Source organism: Chaetura pelagica, unplaced genomic scaffold, assembly GCF_000747805.2.
Source record: "Chaetura pelagica isolate M959 unplaced genomic scaffold, ChaPel_1.0 scaffold132, whole genome shotgun sequence".
NCBI classification, from domain to species: Eukaryota; Metazoa; Chordata; class Aves; order Apodiformes; family Apodidae; genus Chaetura; species Chaetura pelagica.
In genome coordinates this window covers 2,198,211-2,217,476 of record NW_009952709.1, presented here as the reverse complement: position 1 = coordinate 2,217,476, position 19,266 = coordinate 2,198,211, and the positions used below count along the sequence as shown (strand labels likewise).

Below are 19,266 nucleotides of genomic sequence, written 5' to 3'. Positions count from 1 at the left end.
AAACAGTGAATTAAAGAAGAAACACAGTCAGTCACTAGCCTAAGGTCACAAAGGAGTTCTGTGGCTTGGCTGGGATTCTAGCACAATCCTTGGGTGCTTTACCAGCACTCTTGTGCCATCTCCCTAAACCATAGTGGCTTTCACTATTTCTCACTTTCTCTTTCACACTTTCTCTTTCCTGGGGCTATTCCCTGTCCAGTCAGCTGGCAAGGATCCCTGTCCTGGCAGCCTCACTCATCTTCCCTGACTAAATTAGACATTCTGCTCTATTTTTTGCTTTCTAGTCCCCCAAGAGCTGCACTGGGCTATTGTAAGATTTCCAGCAAAGTGCAAGTGGGAAGAACTGGCTGAATTTCTATCAGGGGGAGGCTTTTCAGGCAGATTGGGAGACAAGAAAATAATTTTCTTTCCTTGGCTATCATTTTGTAATAACAGAAATTGAACCATTTTGTGGGGGGAAGGTGGGGGAAACCAAACCTTGCTGCTCTCTCAGTGAAAAATGGGAAAGTTTCCACCCTGTTTCTCTCTACCCAGGGAAAAAAGGAGAACTTTCTGGACAGCACTGTGTGTGTGTGTGTAGAAATCACAGTTTCAGTTCTGATGAGAACTTTGTTTTCCCCGGGGTGGGGGAGGAAAAAATCCAATTTCAACAATCTGGGTAAATCTATATGGCAACATCTGCACTGAGGGCTCCTGCCAGGCTCTGCCCAAACCCAGCCAAGGTCAGGGCACAGAGGGTGGGTCTTGTGCAGGGAACAAGGATGCAGCCAGCCTTCCCTGGGAGAAGGGAGCCCCTTCAACTTGACATCAGCTGCCTCCTGAGTTTGTTGCTCCTAAATCTCCTTAAAAAAGTGGCTGAGCAGCTCCTGAGGTTGTCAGAAGAGCTTTTAATCAGAGGTAGCAGCTCTCAAGAAAACAAGATTACATCGTTTTTCCCAAGTGCAATAAAATCACAGCTTTTCCAAGTAAAGATGACAGGGTCCTGCAAGAGCACAATTAAAAGGGGTTCAGACAGGAGCCCCACAGCAGCAAACAAACACCCCACAGCAGCAAACACCCAACACCCCACAGCAGCAAACAAACACCCCACAGCAGCAAACACCCAACTCCCCACAACAGCAAACAAACACCCCACAGCAGCAAACAAACACCCCACAGCAACAAACACCCCACAACAGCAAACAAACACCCCACAACAGCAAACAAACACCCCACAGCAGCAAACAAACACCCCACAGCAGCAAACACCCCACGCCAGGCCTGGCCCTGGACTCTTGGATGCGAAAGCTGCATGGAGCAAACTGCAGCCTCCTGAGAATCCTGTCAAAGGGTAGGAATGGAAGAACATTTCAGAGGATCAGCCCACTTGTTTGGGGTCCCTTTGCCGTGTCCTCGCCTCCCCTAAAACCCCAGGACTCTTCCCTCCCCTCCCGCGGCTGCGCTGAAACCTCCGCTCGCTCTGCCCCTGCTTCCCACTTTCACTCCCATTGGTTTCACGTTCCCTTTGCCACGCGGAAAAGCCTTCAAGCTTATCCAGCCCAGCAGCAGAGTTTGTCCTGGTTCCACCCACCGGGACTTTCCTGGCTTCCTTCTGCACGGCGGAGAGGGAGGAGGAGAGGGGGGGGGGGAGAAAAAAAAAAACCCCAAAGCCGAGGGAGCGAGGCAGGGGAGGCAGCAGCGGGAGCGGGGATGCGGGAACGCGGGGCTCCCGTTCCCTGCTCCGGGTTTCTGTTGTAGGCGGTGCATTCCTCGGGAGGGAGGGTGTGCGTGTGCCGGTGCCTTCCCACACTCGGGGGCAGCTCTTATTTAATGGGGGTCTCCATGCAGGGCAGAGTCCAGAGGAGGTTTTGGCGCTGCCGGGTGCCAGCCGGGAGGAGCAGCAGCTCGCACGCCGGGCATGGAGAGAGGGGCAGAGATCAGCCTGGGAGGAGAGGTTATCGGGACCGGGATTCACCTCCGGGAGGATTTGAGGAGGATGAGGTGGACGGTGCTGCTGTGCCTGCTCTCCGTGCTGCTCCTGGCGTTGCCCATTGCCTACCTGCTGGTTGGAAACCTCCGAGCTCCCAGCTCCTGCTCCAGCCAGGTAAGAGCTCTGTCCTGCCACCCTGCCAGGGGGAGAGCACCTCGCCTGGTTGGGTCTGGTTGCTTCTTTTATTCTCTTTTAAGAGTTTTCCATGTTTCAAGGAACTCCTGAAACAGGTTGTTGCTTTTCTTCTTCCTTACCCAGAGCAAATCTGCCTCGGATAAGCCTTGTCATTGTTTGGTCTTTTTAACTAACGGTTTCTGTTCCTCTTGCCTGAACTTCATTAGGGTCACATTACAACATGTGACTTAAAAACCTTTATTATATGCTCTAGCAAATGCTCAAGAAAAATGGCTAGTTAATGGAAATGAGTGTTTATCCACTGGCTTCAGATTTTGACACTATGGTTCATTTTCCTCCCTTCTCCTGGGACTGCCCCGTGCTGGAGGGATGCACAGGGGTGTGAGGAATTAGGGGTTGAATTTTAGCTCCACAGCTGAAATTCCTCAAGTAATTAGCCCACTTGTTATATGCTCACTTTGAAGACTTTGTTGTTAGGAAGTGGCCTGGAAGGCAGGTTTCTAACCTTGCACTCCTGGAGCCTGCAGATGCTCAGGCTGGGTGACACCTGCACCTTGGCTGCAGAGATGGACCAGTCCCTGTCTGACCCTGCGTCCGGGCAGCTGGTACCTGTGCCCAGGCAATGCCAGTTGCTGTGTGCAGCATCTTCCATGGGATCTGGCTGTGACTTGGTGCACAGCTGGAAGGAGGGGGTCACAGCCTGGCACTGTTCCTCAAGCTGTTCAGTTTGCTCCTTTCTTGCACACATGAAAGCTCCTGCACTGCCCTGTCCCTGCTGCTCAGGCCAGTTGGATTGGGTGAAAGCCCCTATGGATGGTCCCAACTCCTTTGCTCTCTGTTTACATCCTTTGAAGCTGTACAGAGCAAAACTTTTCAGTTCTACAAACTATCTTAGCATGAAATAACAAACCTGTTTGACTAATGAGTTCCTGACTCTTGGCCCTGCTGGCAGAGTTAACAGAGAAAAGCCTGATTGCAACCGGGTTTGGCTTCTCCAGCAAAAAAAACGCAGCGTAAGCCGCTGGATTTGCTCTAGCCTGGGCTACATTACTATGTGCTTCCATGCATGTGCACCACGTTATTCATGTGTACTATTTTCACAGTGATGTAATGAGGTGATCAGGTGAGCTACTGCCTCAGCAAGTCCCGGGGAGGAAGAGAAAAACCACAGGGGCTGGCTGCTCGCCCGCCCTGCCGTGCCAAGCCCCGCGCGGGGAGCGCCCGGCTCCGGCTCAGCTGGGCCCTGCATGCTCTGAATATTTTCATTCACTCCTCTGCTGACTGGCAGTATCTCCAGTGCTGTCCAGCCAAGCTGGCTGGATTTCTCTGCTTGGGTAGTTTTGTGTTTGTTCCCCAAAGACCCACATCAAAGGCTGAGCCCTGGTGCTTGACCCTGCTTGTCAGTGATGCTCTAGGCAGTCCCAGCCCGTGGGAATGTTTCTGGGCAGAAAAGCTTCAGGAGAATTGTCTTTTTTTGCATTTTCCTCTTTGGAGCTTAGAGAAAAGGAAGCTGAGGGGGAATGTAATTAATGCTTATTAATTATTATCTACAGGGAGTGTCAGGTGGATGGGACCAGACCCTTCTCAGGGGTGTCCAGAGACAGGGCAAGGGGCAACAGTTGTGAACTGATACACAGCAGGTTGAACTGAATTATAAGACAAAACTTGTTTGATCTGAGGGTACCAGAGCCCTGGGACAGGCTGCCCAGAGAGGCTGTGGAGTCTCCATCCCTGGAGACATTCCAAACCTGCCTGGTCGTGTTCCTGTGTGATCTGCTCTAGGGGACCCTGCTCTAGCAGGGGGGTTGGACCAGATAATCTCCAGAGGTCACTTCTAACCCCAAACATTCTGTGATTCTGTGATTTGAAGTGTTAAATCTGGATTGCTGAAGCCCTCATGGGGCTGTGTGTCCCATTGATAGCCTGAATCAGAAGGGACTAGGCTGGGACCAGATGTATATGCCAGAGCCCTCTGTGGCCCTGGTTTTGGGGTGCAGATGTGCTGGGCATATTGGGAGCAAGTGGACAGAACCCAGTTTGCACCAAGTGTTTATTGGCCTGTGAGCCCACAAATGAGTCCTCTCGTTGCCCCAGGACCAGAGCTCAGCCCACACAGATGATCAACTTCTTGTGCACTGGGGATAGTGCTGGGAGGAGGGAGGGACTCAGCAGGTGAGAAGGAGATGGAGTGAACTCCTGAGCCTGCCCTTCCTGGAGCAAAGAGGAGGAGAATGTGAGCCAGAGAAGGTTTATGCAACAGGGGTGTGTGCCTCTTCAATTTGCCCGCAGGGTGAGGCAGTTAATCAATCTCTGCTTCTGTGTGGGTGCACATGGTGTCACATTCTGCCTCTGAAGGGATGCAAACTCACCTTTTCCTCTCAAAATGTTCCTTTCAGGAAAAAGCAGGGCATGTTATGTCATTATAGCAATGCATTCCAACCATCACTTTCTCATGATATGATGTGTCTTGCATAAATAATCCAAGTCTGATAGTGGTTTCCCTGGACGCGTTCCAGGTTTATTACATTGTTTTCCTTTTGGAAAGAGAAATCACTTTCTTTTGTGCTTCAAGACAGAGCAAAATGAGGAAATAGGGTTCTTTAAGCAGTAACACATGGCTTTTGTTATTACCAGGACATCTATAAAAGGCTCTAGTGGTGCTCTTCCAGAGGAAGGGCCAGGACTGCTATGCATCCTGCCCCAAAAGGAAGCCAAGTTTCAGTCTGAGAGAGCAAATCTACCAAGGGAACAGCACAACAGCCAGGAGAGCATCTCTGGCTACCTTAGGAACCCCCTCAGCTAGCCCCATCCAGGAGGGCACCAAGTCCTGTGGCCTGGAGATGCTGGTATTTGGGCTTATTTCTGTGGCAGGACCACAAGCAGCATAAAGGGAAATTCCAAGGACTGCACATAAACCTGTGGGCCATGTCAGCCTTGAAATGGAGAAGGGAGCTGCAGCAGTAGAGGAGGCACATAAGGACTGGCAGAACATACAGAGCCAGAAGAACCTAATAGTGTGTCCAAATAGGAAAGAGAATGTGAAATAACCTCCTGATCTGTAGGGGTGGAAAAATGCCTGGGGAGCAGCAGGGAGCACTACACCAAGGCCCAGGAATATGGGATTCCCCTTCCAAAATCCATCAGCAGTGAAACCCCTGGCTGGCTATTGCTGCTTGATGCACATAGACCTGGTGGGCAAGGAAGCCAGTGAGCACATGCCCTGGGTACACGCTCACACTGGGCACTAGAAGCCAGCCAAAACACTCCCATTTTGCCCAGTTTTTACTGGCACAGGACAGGCCCCTACCAAAAATGCCCAGGCCAGGCCATGCAGCACCTCTGGAGCAGGTAAAATAGTGGGTGCATGAGCAGTGTGTGACCTGCAGAGACCCTGCCCATAAAAAAAAGCATCTTGTACTAAAAATAGAGTGGATCCAGGTGCTGGGGATGATTTGCTTATCAATCTCTCTGCCTGCAGTGCCCAGCTGCTTGTCCCATGCTGTTCCTCTCAGATATTCCGGACCCTTTCCAGAGGTGTAAGAGGCAAAAGCACCTAAACAGGGGATGTTCAGCTCTTCTTTATGGCTTCAGTAATATATGGCTGTAATTACAGTGAGGCTTTTGGATGTTCTTGGTATCAAAACAATATAGAAATGTTTTGCATACCACAGTCTCCAGGGTAATTAGAGCTGGCTGAGGTGTCATCTGTCTGCAAGTCAGCTGCAAGGTGGGAGTTCCACCACCCCTCAGTGCTGGTTACAGTTTCTCCACAGTAACCAAAGGGAAAATTGAAGCTGTTTGAACATTTCAGAATCACAGCCAAGCAAGAAAGGAAAAGACTCATTGTGTAAACTCTCTGTTGTCTCATGCTGCTTAGCTCTCCCTCATCACCTCATCTACACCAGCAGTGTACAATTTCTGTGCCTGCTCGAGATAAATATTACTAATACCTGGTCATCATGTGGCATTGACTAGAGCTAAAATATTTTCTATAGGAGGTTTAGATTTGTATCCTTATCAAACAGCACAATCATGGGGAAATAGTCTCCTGCCTTTGCCAAGCAACAGAATAGTTTCCAACCTCACAGCACCCTGCTCTGCCTGCTGCATCACTGTCCTTCAGCATCTCTGAATGCTGCTCCTGCACCTGGACTTTCCACCTGGTCTTCCTTGGAAACAAATATACACAGGTTGCCTAAAAAGCTTCTTCACAGTTTTAGTAAAAACCGTGTTGTTACTTTTTTATAAAGACACAGAAATATTCTTTATATCCTTTCCCACTTTCTCATCACCTGTTTTGCAGCTTCCAAATCTCTGTAAAGTACTTCAGCAGAAGTTGGACTTTAAATGTGGGAACAGTCCCACTGAAGTGACACTGTGAAATGTAGGTTTGGGATTGATTTGTAGCTCATTGCAATACTCAGCATCATTAGAAAGAAGTCACCTGAGAAATATGTAGGAACTGTCACAGAAATAACAGTGTAGAATATACTCATAGTCATAGACATCTGGCCAAAAGCAAGGGGAGTGTTGGAGGGGAATCCTCCACATCAGAAGTACAGTCATGTTTGGACACCACAGCAGCAGATAAGACCTTGGAGAAAGTTATTATTCATAATGGAAGGCTTAGACATCTCACTGACAGCACAACCCTGCTTCTCTGTCAGCCACAGATCAAGCTTCAGCACCCTCATCTCTTCCACATGACATTTCTGGGAGAGCTGCAGACTCTCATGCTGGGCTATAGATGGGTGTGCAGGTGGGGAAGGGAGGGAAAAAGGGGGGAACTTTTCCTATAGTTTTCTTTCTCCATTTTTTTCCATCACACTAGAGACACTGTTTTAGAAATGAGGGTTTTCTGAGGAGCACATGGATGTTTCTTGCTGGGAAAACATCCTTGGACTCACTAGAATAGCCAGCAGTCCCCAAAGCCAGGCAGCCTGACTCTTCTCCCACAGACACTTCTTTCCCCTGAACAATATAAATCACCTATTTTCTACTTCTCCTGCAGTATTTGAAGCTGTGTTTGACACAGCCACAAGGAAACAGCTTCAGCATCTACATGCAAAGACTATTTCAGCCTGTTGATAGAGCAGTGAGCATCAAATCCTCAGCTGCAAGCTGATCAGAGGCAGTTCATTCTGTGCAATGTATCCATTGTAGCTGTCCATAAAAGTCACGGTACCAACACCTCCTGAGAAACTTGGGACAGGGAGTCCTGACAGCCCTGACAGTCACCCCTGAGCTGTGAGTCAGACTGTCTGCTTCTTGCAGCCACCCACTGGCATAGCTCCTCTATGACCTAGGGCCAGGGGAAGAGCTGGATCCAGACGCAGTTTCCTGCAGCCTCCTCAAGTGCTGACCTGTGCAGTTTCACAGGCTGCTGGGACAGGACTGGCCCCTGATGAGGAACCACTGGCCCAGCCTGGGTGTCATTGAGAAGAACCAGCCCTGGGAATCATAGAATCCCAGTCTGGTTTGGGTTGGAAGGGACCTCAAAGATCATCCAGTCCCAACCCCTGCATGGGCAGGGACACCTCCCAGCAGCCCAGGCTGCTCCAAGCCCCATCCAACCTGCCCTTCAACACTGCCAGGGATGGGGCAGCCACAGCTTCCCTGGGCAACCTCAGCCAGGCTCTCACCACCCTCACACCAAATAATTTCTTCCTAATGTTTCACCTAAATCTCCCCTCTTCCAGTTTTAAAGCCATTACTCCTCTTCTTATTACTCTGTGCCCTTGTCAAAAGTCCCTTCCCAGCTTTCCTGGAGCCTCTTCAGGTACTGGAAGGTGCTGTCCAGGCTGAACAACCCCAGCTCTCCCAGCCTGTCTATAGCAGAGGTGCTCCTGCCCTCAGATCTTCTCTGTAGCCTCCTTTGGACTTGCTGACACAAGAGGCACATGGCAGGCTGGCAGCAGCTTCCCTGGGAGCTGCTCCATGTCAGAACCACCCACATGCCACATGCAAACACAGGCTGGCACTGGGATGAGCTCTGAGCATGCTGGTGCTCAGCAATAGAGGAAAACATGAGACAAGGGTCTGGCAGTCTCCCTCCCTTCCCTCGGTGGGCTGCTGATGAGCTGCAGAGCTCACCCACTGCCAGCTGCATTCTCAGACCTGCTCAGCTCCTTCCTGTCTTCCCCAGAGGCCTCCAAGCACTGGGGATAGACCTAAGCAAGGACCAATGGTCTGGAGTAACAGATGCAGAAAGGAAAGCAGGTGAAACAACAGCTCTGTAGCTGATACACCTCAGTTAGTCTCATGGCTGGGATCATGGATGAGCTGAGCACCTGAAAAGCTCAGATCTGCTGAGTCTTGGGCTAGGGAAGAACTGCTGCCATTGCTGTTTGCTCTGCACAGATGGAGGGATAGGAGCATCTCTAAGTAGCAGAGGTGCCTTCAGCATCCTGGATGGAGGCACCCTCCCAAAAGAGGGTTAGAGATGGTTGGTTCACCCAGGTTGCTCTGCCAGTCGTCTCCTTGGGACAACCCAGGGCTTGTCCAGCCTCTGAACAAAGCTGGAGTTTAAAACAACCACCCTACAGGAGCCCAGGTCCTGTCCCTGGCACCTTTCCTGAGATGCAGGTGATTTCAAACAAACAGCAGAAAACTCGTGCAATGAAGCAAAGCCCTGTCAGGGCTTGTCCTTTCACATACAATCTCTAGCTGAGGCTGGTAATATTGCTGTAGCACATTCCATTTGCTGGGATAAGACAAACAAGACACTCTCTGGAGGTACCTGTACACCCTGGAGCCCTGACCTAACCCCTTGCCAATCTCTCCTGCAGGTCCCAGAAGAGAGGGTCTCTCGCTTTCTGAAGCAACGAGCAGTAGCTACTGGTAAGTTTACCAGTCCTTTCCACATCCCAAAACCCTTTTGTTGACTGAGGTTTTGCAATTCCTCCTGCAGCATCCTGCTGGCAGACACCTCCCCACCCAAACCCTTCCCCAAGCAAGCCAGGGCAGAGAGAGTCAAACCTGGGCAAGAAGATGCAGGGAGACACCTGGGGACACAGCAAAATTGTGAGCATTTCTAACCCCCAGGCTGTGCAAGCTCACACCTTCCAGTGTAGACACAGACCCCCTGGCAGCTTCTGGAGCTGGAGTTTAATTCCCTGAACATGGAAAAGCATGTATTTGGGAGCCCAGGCACACCATGCCTCCCCTCCATTCACACACCAGCAACTCAAGACATGGCCACGATGTGCCCCATCCACACCACAGCAGGCTGGGCAGCTTGGTCACTTGCAAAGGGATTTTATCACCTCAGCAGGGTCAATAAACATTCATGGCCAATGAACCACATGGCCAATGGTTTGGGTTGGAAGGCACCTTAAAGACCATCTAGATCCAACCTCCTTCCTATGAACAGGGACACCTCCCAGCAGCCCAGGCTGCTCCAAGCCCCATCCAACCTGCCCTTCAACACTGCCAGGGAGGGGGCAGCCACAGCTTCCCCGGGCAGCCTGGGCCAGGCTCTCACCACCCTCACACTGAATAATTTCTTCCTAATGTCTCACTTAGATCTCCCCTCTTCCAGTTTTCATCCACCCCCCCTTGTCCTCTCCCTCCCTGCCCTTGTCCCAAGTCCCTCCCCAGCTTTCCTGGAGCCTCTTCAGGCACTGGAAGCTGCTCTAAGGGCTCCCTGGAGCCTTCTCTCCTCCAGGCTGAACACCCCTATCTCTCTAAGCCTGCCTCAGTCTTATGCAGAAATGGAAAGGGGCTGTATGAGTTTCCTCAGCAGCACTTTTCATCTCTCATATCTCATTGACTCCAATAGCAGCAAACATCCTTAAACCCTTTTTTTTTTTTCTTTTTCCCCCTCAGTGACAGATACACTTTCCAGTGCAGAAAAACCAAGAGCACACCTGACAGGTAAAGCTTGTTCAAACCTGGAGCCGTTCCCGCGGGTGTTACAGCAGATGTAGTGGTTTCATAATCTGGGTTTATATGGGTCTGATAGGATCAGGTATTGCAGGAAACAGGGGGGTGATAATCACCAGCTTTGCCTTGTTGACCACAGCAGATTTACTGTGGCCTGTGTTTGTAGATAAGGGACCACAAAGGAGGTGGTTGACAGAAGTTTTTCTTCTTGCTACTTTTTTTCAAGCCGTTTATTTCATTGAATAAGCAATAACGGAACTGAAATAGTTGCCTGGTATTTTAGAGATCTGCTGAATTCCCTAGAAGAGGCAGTGGGAAGAGCCCAAAGGGCAAAATCGGGTCAAATAAAACCAGGTTTAGGGCCCTTATTTTTCTGCAAGGTCTGACTCAGGCCACACACACCATATTGTTTTTAGTGAGGTCATCTCTGGCTCACGTGGGAGAAAGCAAGGGAGAAGTTATGTCCAGCTGAACCCCTCCAAGCCCTTATCTCCTGTTAGGAAGGTGCTGCTGCAGGGTGGGCTGCCAAATATGTCCAAGGGGCTGCCAGCATTTGCAAGGTCAGCACCTCAGCCTTAAAGGACACTGTCCTGAGCCTTCCCTCATCATCACCATCACACCCAGCTGAAAAATTCAGTTCTTACCAGAGAGGAGAAGGTTCATGGCTGGTGCTCAGGTGGATGGAGTTGAGTGCTGAAATCCCCTCCAGTTGCTCTGGCCTAAGGCACTTCAGACCTCTCAAAAATACATCTCATGACAGAGATTTCCCCAACACCCCGTGTGTAGTAGTAATTTAGTAACTTGAAGCAAGCAAAGTCATGTGATGCTTCATACAAAAACCACCACCAAGGTTAAACTAATCCCTATTCCAGGGCTGATTTCCTCCCCAAGCACACTCTGCTTTCCCTAATCCACAACCCCCTCCTGATGTACATCCCTGGTCCCATCCCCTTTTGCAAGCAAGTTGCTAGAGCTCCAAAACTGACCTGTTCTGGTTCAAAATCATATCTTTGCTTAAATGCAAGTTTGCAAGAGCTAAAGGCCCATGTCTTTCTAGGGTAGGGCTTTCTGTTTCCCCCATGGCAGAGAGAGCCAGAGGTTCCCAGTGCACATTTTCTTGCTCCTTCTCTGCCCCCCAAAGGCTACACCCAGACTGCTGTGCTGCTTGGCCATCAGGGAACCTAATTTTCATTAACTTAGCTTTGAGCTTTTTTTAGCCTAAGCATATTTTTAGTGCTGTACCCTGTGACAACCAGTTCCCAAGCTCTACAGTGCATCATGGCCAGAAAAGATTTCCTCTTCTTTTAAACTTGCTTCCTAATAATTTCTTGGGTGCCACTTTGGTTTTGTCTTCTCAGAAACCATGATTTGTGCATAGAAAGTGATAAAGGAATAATTGTTCTTCAGATCTTTATGTTCCCCCACCTCAGGTACTTTTTTCAAAGGGAAGGTGATAGGCTACAGACTCTCACCTGTGGGAAACCTCTTCCAGATCTCTGTTCTCTCTGTCTTTTTCTAGTTTTAGGCACATCCATTCTGAAGGTGAGAGCAGAGGAGTCAGGAATGAGAAGTAGCCACAGTACTTTCATGGGAATACACCACTGAATTAGCAGTAGCAGAATGACTTGATGTTTTGGTCTCTGATCCTTTATGATGAATTTTTTACCTGCTTTTGGCCTTTTTAACATACAATGAGTATTCTGAACTTATGCAAACTGGCATCAAGATCTCCCTTCCCAGGGTGGAATGAAGAAGGGCACAATCTATGTGAATATAGAGCTAGGAGTTTTCTCCATCCTCATTCTCTCCTGTACACTAAAGTATCTTTGGTGGTGACTGCTCCAGGCCTGGCCATCACCCCTTCTCTGGCTTGCTGGGTGGTACTTTGGGTTAAGGTGCAGGCCACTGCCTGTTCCTTCTTGTCACCAGCCTGTAGCACAGGTGGGTGAAGCTGCAGAAACCCCATCAAGTACCTGGCTCATGCTCATCATGTTGCCATGGTATCTGAGCACTCCACTGGTAGAACATCACTTCCTGCTACCACTTGATTGTTGGAAGTAGTGACCTTTCAAGGGCAGTCATTAAACCCCCAGGGCATGATCTGGAGCAGCAGAAACCCTGCAGCCACAGGGCTTTGGAGCACACAAAGTGCAAGGGCTTTACTGCAACAGGACATCAGACTCTGATCCCCTTCTGAGACCAGGAGTAGCTCAGAACACAGAGTTCAGTATCATGTTCTCACACTAGTGAGGGTTAAGAAGTATAGAAACAACAAAAGTTCACCAATATGCCACAAAGTGTAGCCAAAAACTGTCAAGCAACAGAAATTCTCCAGCAAGGGACTAAACCAAAAGGAATTTTGGAAAGGAGAAGTGATTTCACATCTATCATAGAACCAGAGAATGGTTTGGATTGGAAGGAACCTCAAAGATCATCTAGATCCAACCCCCCTGCATGGGCAGAGACACCCCCCACTAGACCAGGTTGCTGGTGTAAGGGATGCCAAAACCTTGTAATGGATGGAAAGTGGAAGGAACTGTAGCAATTAATCCCTTATTAAAAGCAGATTTTATTTACTCCAAGAGTTAGCCAAGTAAGTATATATTATAGTTCCATGTATCTATGAAATAAACAAATGACAAGGACAAAGTACAACTGTTGCTAGAAGAGGAGCTGTGCTATATTCAGAGGTATTTGAACAGGCATTTTTCCTCTTGGTTGGTGTTGAAAAGGTGAGGCAAGTTAACTTGAAGATGGAGTGCATCAATAGTGAGCTTTCTCCTCCAAGGAGGGTTATAGCTGTAAAACGTAGAGTTGCCCAATTCTAGAAGTTATAAAATCATGTGCTTACATTGAGATGTCTGATAGTTATAAAAAGCAGTGCAGGCCTGGGTGTCATTGACATTTCACATGCGTCACTGGACTCGGAAAATAATATTTCACATGCAGCTCCTCTTCAATTTCCCCCCCAAATTCCCAAGATGGAACAGAGCCCAGAACATTTTCTGGAAACATTCTGACTTTCCTGATTCTTCCCATCTCAAATAAAACTTTGTCTACTACCAATTGGTCTCTAAGAAGTATTACTCGAAGCTCTTGTCAACGTTAAAGTGCTCCAAATGCTCTCACAGTTGTTGCCAGGACTCAGGGCAGTCCCTAGACACCCACGAGGTAGATGAGGATGAAGACAGCCCATGAGTACTTTCACTTTCTTTTATTCCTCTCTATCAGGCAAATCTCCATTGGCTCTGAGCCTCACAGTCCTTGTAATACTTCTAGGACTTAGCTTGGCTTCTTATCATAAGTCCTGTCTATTGCCCTCCCACATAGAAATACTCTCCTCATGTACTTTGCCTCTTGGGAAAAGAGCAGAAAGTTTTGTTACTCCAGCAGCACTGACAGGCAGGCTGGGGGAAAAAAAAAAAAAAAAGAAAAGGGCATTATTTTGTTGTGCTACTGAGAGAATATGCAAGAAATTGCATTCCTAACACCTTCTTGTCTCCTTACAGATTATTTATTGCTAACAAAGAGAGGGAAACAGATGCCACAGGGAGCTGAGCACATTAGTTTTTCAGAATCTCATTTCCCCAGGATAAACCTGATGGTTATTGCCAAGAGAATTTCAAAGCTTTCTCTTTCCCCCACCTGAGTTCAGCTTGTGTCCCTGCCCATGCACACACACCCTGTCCCCAATCAAATACCGAATCAAAATCAGCTTTAACATTAACTCAAGCTCATGGAGAAGGTCTCATTTCCTGGAAACCAATTGCCTCAGTCTTTCTCAGTGTTTAACATGAACTTTCCAGGCAGAATCTTAATGGTCTTTATCCTCTTCCTTTTCACTGCTATTACACCACAATAATCTTGTGTGACAGACAGTAAAGAGCAAGGAAAACTCTTTTGCTTCTTGCAGAGAGATGAGTAAGTGCTGAGGTTTGTTCTTCAGGCTCTTCTGAGAGAGAAATTAAAATGATAGAGAAGAGGCCAAGGGGATGGGGCAGCAGTTTCCTGGTTCTTTCCCTGAGACCTGGCAGCCTGGGAAACACCCTTGACGTGGATCAGCTTAATGTCGGGGTCTGGATCCAAGCTCTGCACGTCACCAACTAACCACAAGGCTGGGAAAAAGCCTGGGGGGAAGCAGACGCTGCCACCCAGCTCAGGGTTTTGTTCCAGCAAGGCATTTGGGGAAAAAAAGCTGAGGTAAAAATATTTTGGGATATAATGCATTGCTTTGGAATTGGGCCTCTTGAAGACTTCTGAGGTTTTGGTAGAATCAAGTGGCAGTGGGAAACCAAAGGCAATGCTGCAGCAAAGGACTTCATTGTGGACATTGAGGAGGAAGGGCTGGACACAAGGGCTAACAAATCTGAACAGCCTGCACAAGCAAGTTGGCAGGAGCTCAGGTGTTTCAGTGCTTGATGGCAGGTTGTGTTGACCTCTGTGAAGCTTTTTCAGGTACAGTAGAGTCTGTCTGGGAATCATAACTGCAATCCATCTCTCCTGGAGAAAAGGATGGTTTGGTACTTCTTGTGACTGTCCCGAGCTGCTCAGGACAGGCTTGGGCTGAACCCATGTGTGCAGTTGCCCCAGCACTGGTTTCACTTCAGGACAAGGTTTTTACTCTGTGAATAGGTAGGATTACCCTGGGCCTGCAGAGCAGAGCCAGCTGTCCTGCTCCACAGCACCATGAGACTCAGCCTCTAGGGAGGACAGCCTCACCCCTGGGGATCTGGCCTTCACCCAGGCCATCCAGTCACAACATAACCCCTTGGGCAGCCTGCCCTGGCCAAGGTCTTCCAAAAGCATCCTAGGCTTTCACTCCCCATTGCTCAGACCTGGACACCCTTCTAAAACATCACTGGACAGTTGGCCTGGAGCCAATTCACTTCAGTTATCCAGCTCTGAAATAAGAACATCCCTGTCCTAAACATTTTGGTCACCTGATTTAAACTGTTTGCCCTTGGGAGCAGAGACCTCACGTTGTGCTCAGCAGCATATCCCTGGCTGTAGCCAACTAACCCACCTCTCTCTCTCTCTTCCTTCCTCAGTGAAGAAGCAAGATCTTGTCACCACCGTGGGAAACCACCTGCCCATCCTGCAGTGGGAGGACAAACGAGGCTTGGCCTTCACCAAGAACAACCTGAGTTATTCCAGCAACGCTCTGGTGATACCTGTGTCTGGGGACTACTATGTCTATGCTCAGGTCACGTTCCGAGGGCCTATTGAAAGTTGCAGTAAAACCAATTCTGTCACTGAGATCATCACCAAAGTCACTGACAGTTACCCCGAGCCCACCCAGCTGCTGACTGGCACCAAGACCCTCAGTGAAAAGGGAAACAGCTGGTTCCAGCCCATTTATCTGGGTGCCGTGGTATCCTTAGAAGTAGGAGACAAGCTCATGGTCAATGTGAGTGACATCAAGCTGGTGGATTACACCAAGGAGCACAAAACTTACTTTGGTGCCTTTCTACTGTAGGTTCCAGGCAGCAGCTGGTGGGGCCTTGGTGTGACCTCCCTGGACCTTGGCTTGGCGGGTGCGCGTTGGGATGTGACCTCTGTTCTCTTACCCTCCCTCTGCACTGCACCTCCCTGCAGCCTTAAATTGAGGGGTAGGGAAAGCTGACACTTCAGGCTGAATTGAAACAAGTTAACCAACAAATCAAAAACCAAACAACTCAAACAAAATGAAAAACTAAAGCCCGATGGAAAGAAAATCACCTTTTTTAAAAAAAATTAAAAGCTGAGGGGTCTTCAAACCTTTGCAATCTAAGAAGGAACAGTTTATATCTCTGGGTGGGAATATTGATCTTGAACATTGCAGCCAGGCCATAGCACTCATTGCACCTCCAATGTACAATTGCCTCAACTCAAAAAAAAATCCGTGGTTAGAACTTTCTCCAGGACTTCCAGTTTAGTTTTGCATGATCCTTCCTCAGGTTCTCAGTTCTAACAGGTAATTCCTTTTCATCTTCTCCTCACAAACAGATTGCTCAGTACTTTGCACTAACATAAAGCACAGATTAATCATTAACTAACTAATTAATCCCTTCCAACTTCCCTGTAGATTAAAAATGATGTCTTGTGTTTTGCAGAAGCTACTTGAAATTATTTTAATATTTCTTTTTTTTCCCCCAAGAAATTGTTGACAGTTCTTTCAATCATTATGCAGCCTCCAACCTTGGTGTAGAATTTCTAGGGAACACACAAAAGGACTTTCTGTTCCAGCCTGAAAGGGGAATCTCCCCACCAGAACTTAACATGAGGAAATCAGAAAAGGAAAGGCAGAGAGAGACACACAGCAAAAAGTTTCCACACTTTTCAAATCAACCACTGAAATTTTGAGAGAAAACCTCTGCAATATTTTACTTTCCAATGGGTTTCATAAAAAGCAAGTGCAACTAAAGAAATCCCTGGTTTCGTGCTCCCTTTTGCAACCATTGCCAATGCTGCAGTGGCCCCCCAACCACCAGGGACTCTCCAGCTCTTCCCTGGGCCAAAGTTGGCATCCAGTCCCTACTCAAGGTCAGAAGATCCAAAGACATGATCATGGTGTGACAAAGCCAGGAATGTTTCACTTCCCACCTTGCACTTATTTATTTTCCTAGTCCTTACTGCCTCTCTCAGGGAAATCCCCCAGCTTTCCTTCTCCTCCCACAACAAATCCAGCACTGACAGTGACTCAATCTGTGTTCTCATAGATCTGGACTTTACACTCTTAACTACTGGGAGGTCCCAGCACCCACCACCCAGCCCTTCTGCAAGGACCAGGCTTCACTCTCTGCAAATCCCTTTCTTTCCTGCCTCAGCTGGTTGTTTTTTCTCCAGTTTCCTTTTCTTGGCTAAAAGTGACAGCAAGGCTTGGTTGCTCAGTTAACATCTTCATTCAAAGCCATGGGGGGCCCCCAAACCACCCTGATAGTGTCAGGGAAGCACTGGGGTTGGGGGGTTGGGGCTGAGGAGCTCAAATGGGCAGAGAAGTTCTCTGGTGGAAACAGCCCAGCTATAAAAGACCATTCTACAGTCCAGCCACCAGTGAGACCAGGCTGCTTTGTTCACAGCAAACCTCTAGCCAGCTGCAGCCAACTTATTGTTACATAAAGATCTGTTTGAGCTGACAGACCTGAGTCAGTATCAGAGCTGAAGTGCAGAGAAAGGCCAGGGAAGGCTGGGGGTGAAGGGGGGAGAGGAGCAGAGTAGGAGGTAGGAGATCCAGGCAACACTAGGATCTCTGCCTCTTCATGGCTTGGTGTAAGCACCTTCATGCTTTATACCTCTTAAACTAGGTCTTTTATGGAGGAAATCATCTCAGGAAAGAAGGTCTTTTGGCCCTCCTTTCCTATTCTGCAGGACAGTTTGACTTCCCATCCTTCCTTCGACTTTTCCTTCCATTTCCCCACGTCCACATCTCAGCTGTCCTCTTGATTCCTTCCTCCCACAGGCACCTTCCTGCCCTCCTGGCCCTGCTCATCAGGTATAAAGATGCTTCTCCATCCAAATCTAATTTTCTACCTGCAATTTCTCTTTCACAATCACCCCAGTGCACAGAGCAAACTGACACTGGAAATGATGGCCAGGAAGTGAAGGTACTGATCCCACTGGCAGGTGCAAACAGTCTTGACCAAAACATCCTCTTGTGCATTTATTAAGTAGATTCACCTCCACCCTTAGGTCCTTACTCCTCTGTTTCAGTTCCTTGGCAGGGCTGTTTTGCTGCTCAGAACCCCCCACACCAGGGTAAAACCTGCTGAAATCTGGTGAGATCTTGCTCTCCTGGCAGCTGAAGACTTCTTCTCTAGGAAACCCTAAGTTTTTCCATAGCTCTGATTTTCTAAAGTGTTCTCTCAACGCTGCACAATGAGTCCTTCTGAGCTTTTGATCCCTTAGCTGTGTGCCCAAAATAGGATCTGAACTCAGGAAAACATGAAATGTGCAGCTCTTGCAGATCACCACATCTAGCACTTTAGGTGAAAAGCACAGGAATCAACTTGGTTAATCTCATAAAGGGAAAACTTTCAAGTGACCTGTCCAGGGCAGGTGATTCTCTGCAACTGGGTAGGAAAGCATCTCTGCAGTTTCATACAGGATGAAGCTGGTTTATCCTTGGAGAAAACTGGAGTGTCAGTTCTAGCTGGTGTAGTTACAGCAATCCAGAAAGCTCTTATATTTCTGCACGTGAGATGAGGGAGCATTCCTCTGAGGGCCTAACACAACCCTGACAGGCTCCTACAGCAGATTTCCATAGAAACTGCTCCTAAAATCATCATCACTCAATGCCTGGTGCACTGAAGGATGGTGAATAAGAGGTCTGGGGCAGAGGAGTGGTGAATGCAGTATTTAGCAGACCAGAAAAGAGCCTTCTGTAGGATATACACACATATATTCATAAACATATAGTTGTGTTTATTCCATTGAAGCTCTAGGAAGCCCATTGTTAACACTGAACCTTTTCTACCATGAGACACATAACTTGTGTCCACTCTTCCCTGATGATTAATTTCTCAAGCACAAACTTGCCTGCTGCAGCTGCCTGACAGTGTGATTCTCTTAATCCCTTATCCATGGCACAGAACTATTTATTTTAGTCCAGCTAGAGCAAATATTTGCAGCCTGTTACACGCATCAGCTTGTAGCACATTTAGCACACTAGTACGTTTTGTGTGACACAAAGTCATATCTCTGGCATTACTTGTTTTAAAGTGGTGCAGGGACATGAATCCACACATCTACCCTAATGGAGATTCTCTTTCTCCCTTCTTTTATCTGTTGTTTATCAGATATGACTCCACAGAAGTCAATGGCATGAAGTCAGAGTAAAGCCACTTAAGTGAGACCAAGGTCAAGCTTAAAGGGATGAGAATCCAAGCTGTGGAATCTCAGATTTTTTTCCAGAGCTAAATAAGGACAGAAGTGTTCTCAGAAATTTGGGGCTTTATTGAATTAGAAATGTTTCTTTCACGTAAATCATTTCTGCAGATGTGAAAATGCATATGCATCAGCATTTTGAGTTGAATGAGAACATGATGAAATCTGGTCATGTGAACAAGTGACCTTTCGGGCTGTGGTCAAACTGAAAGCATGTTTTGGTTTGGGTGGATGTGAAACTAAAACAGTTAGAAAGAAAAAAAACTCTAAGCTGGAGGAAAAGGGTGAAATAAACAGCTCATGCTAAAGGAATATTATTGCAGTTTTGAGCCTTGCATTTCTTAGGGGAAAAAAGAAAAATACTTTTCAGAACTATTGAAAGAAGTAAAATATTCTTATTTTTTTAAAAAAAATAT

The 19,266-nt window shown here is 47.9% G+C and overlaps 1 protein-coding gene across 1 annotated transcript; it reads left to right on the top strand.

Moving 5' to 3' along the window:
- The first annotated feature begins 1,897 nt into the window (after nt 1-1,897).
- On the top strand, nt 1,898-15,464 carry TNFSF15 (tumor necrosis factor (ligand) superfamily, member 15). Its single transcript, XM_009994317.1, has 4 exons — nt 1,898-2,083; nt 8,893-8,944; nt 9,932-9,979; nt 15,037-15,464. Exons 1-4 carry the CDS (start codon nt 1,898-1,900, stop codon nt 15,462-15,464), a joined length of 714 nt encoding a protein of 237 aa, XP_009992619.1.
- The last annotated feature ends 3,802 nt before the right edge of the window (nt 15,465-19,266 follow it).

Coding starts and splice junctions, on each gene's coding strand:
- TNFSF15 (XM_009994317.1), top strand. CDS start 1,898: ATGGAGAGAGGGGCAGAGATCAGCCTGGGAGGAGAGGTTATCGGGACC. Junction 8,945..9,931: donor GCAACGAGCAGTAGCTACTG/GTAAGTTTACCA, acceptor TTTCCCCCTCAG/TGACAGATACACTTTCCAGT. Junction 9,980..15,036: donor ACCAAGAGCACACCTGACAG/GTAAAGCTTGTT, acceptor TTCCTTCCTCAG/TGAAGAAGCAAGATCTTGTC.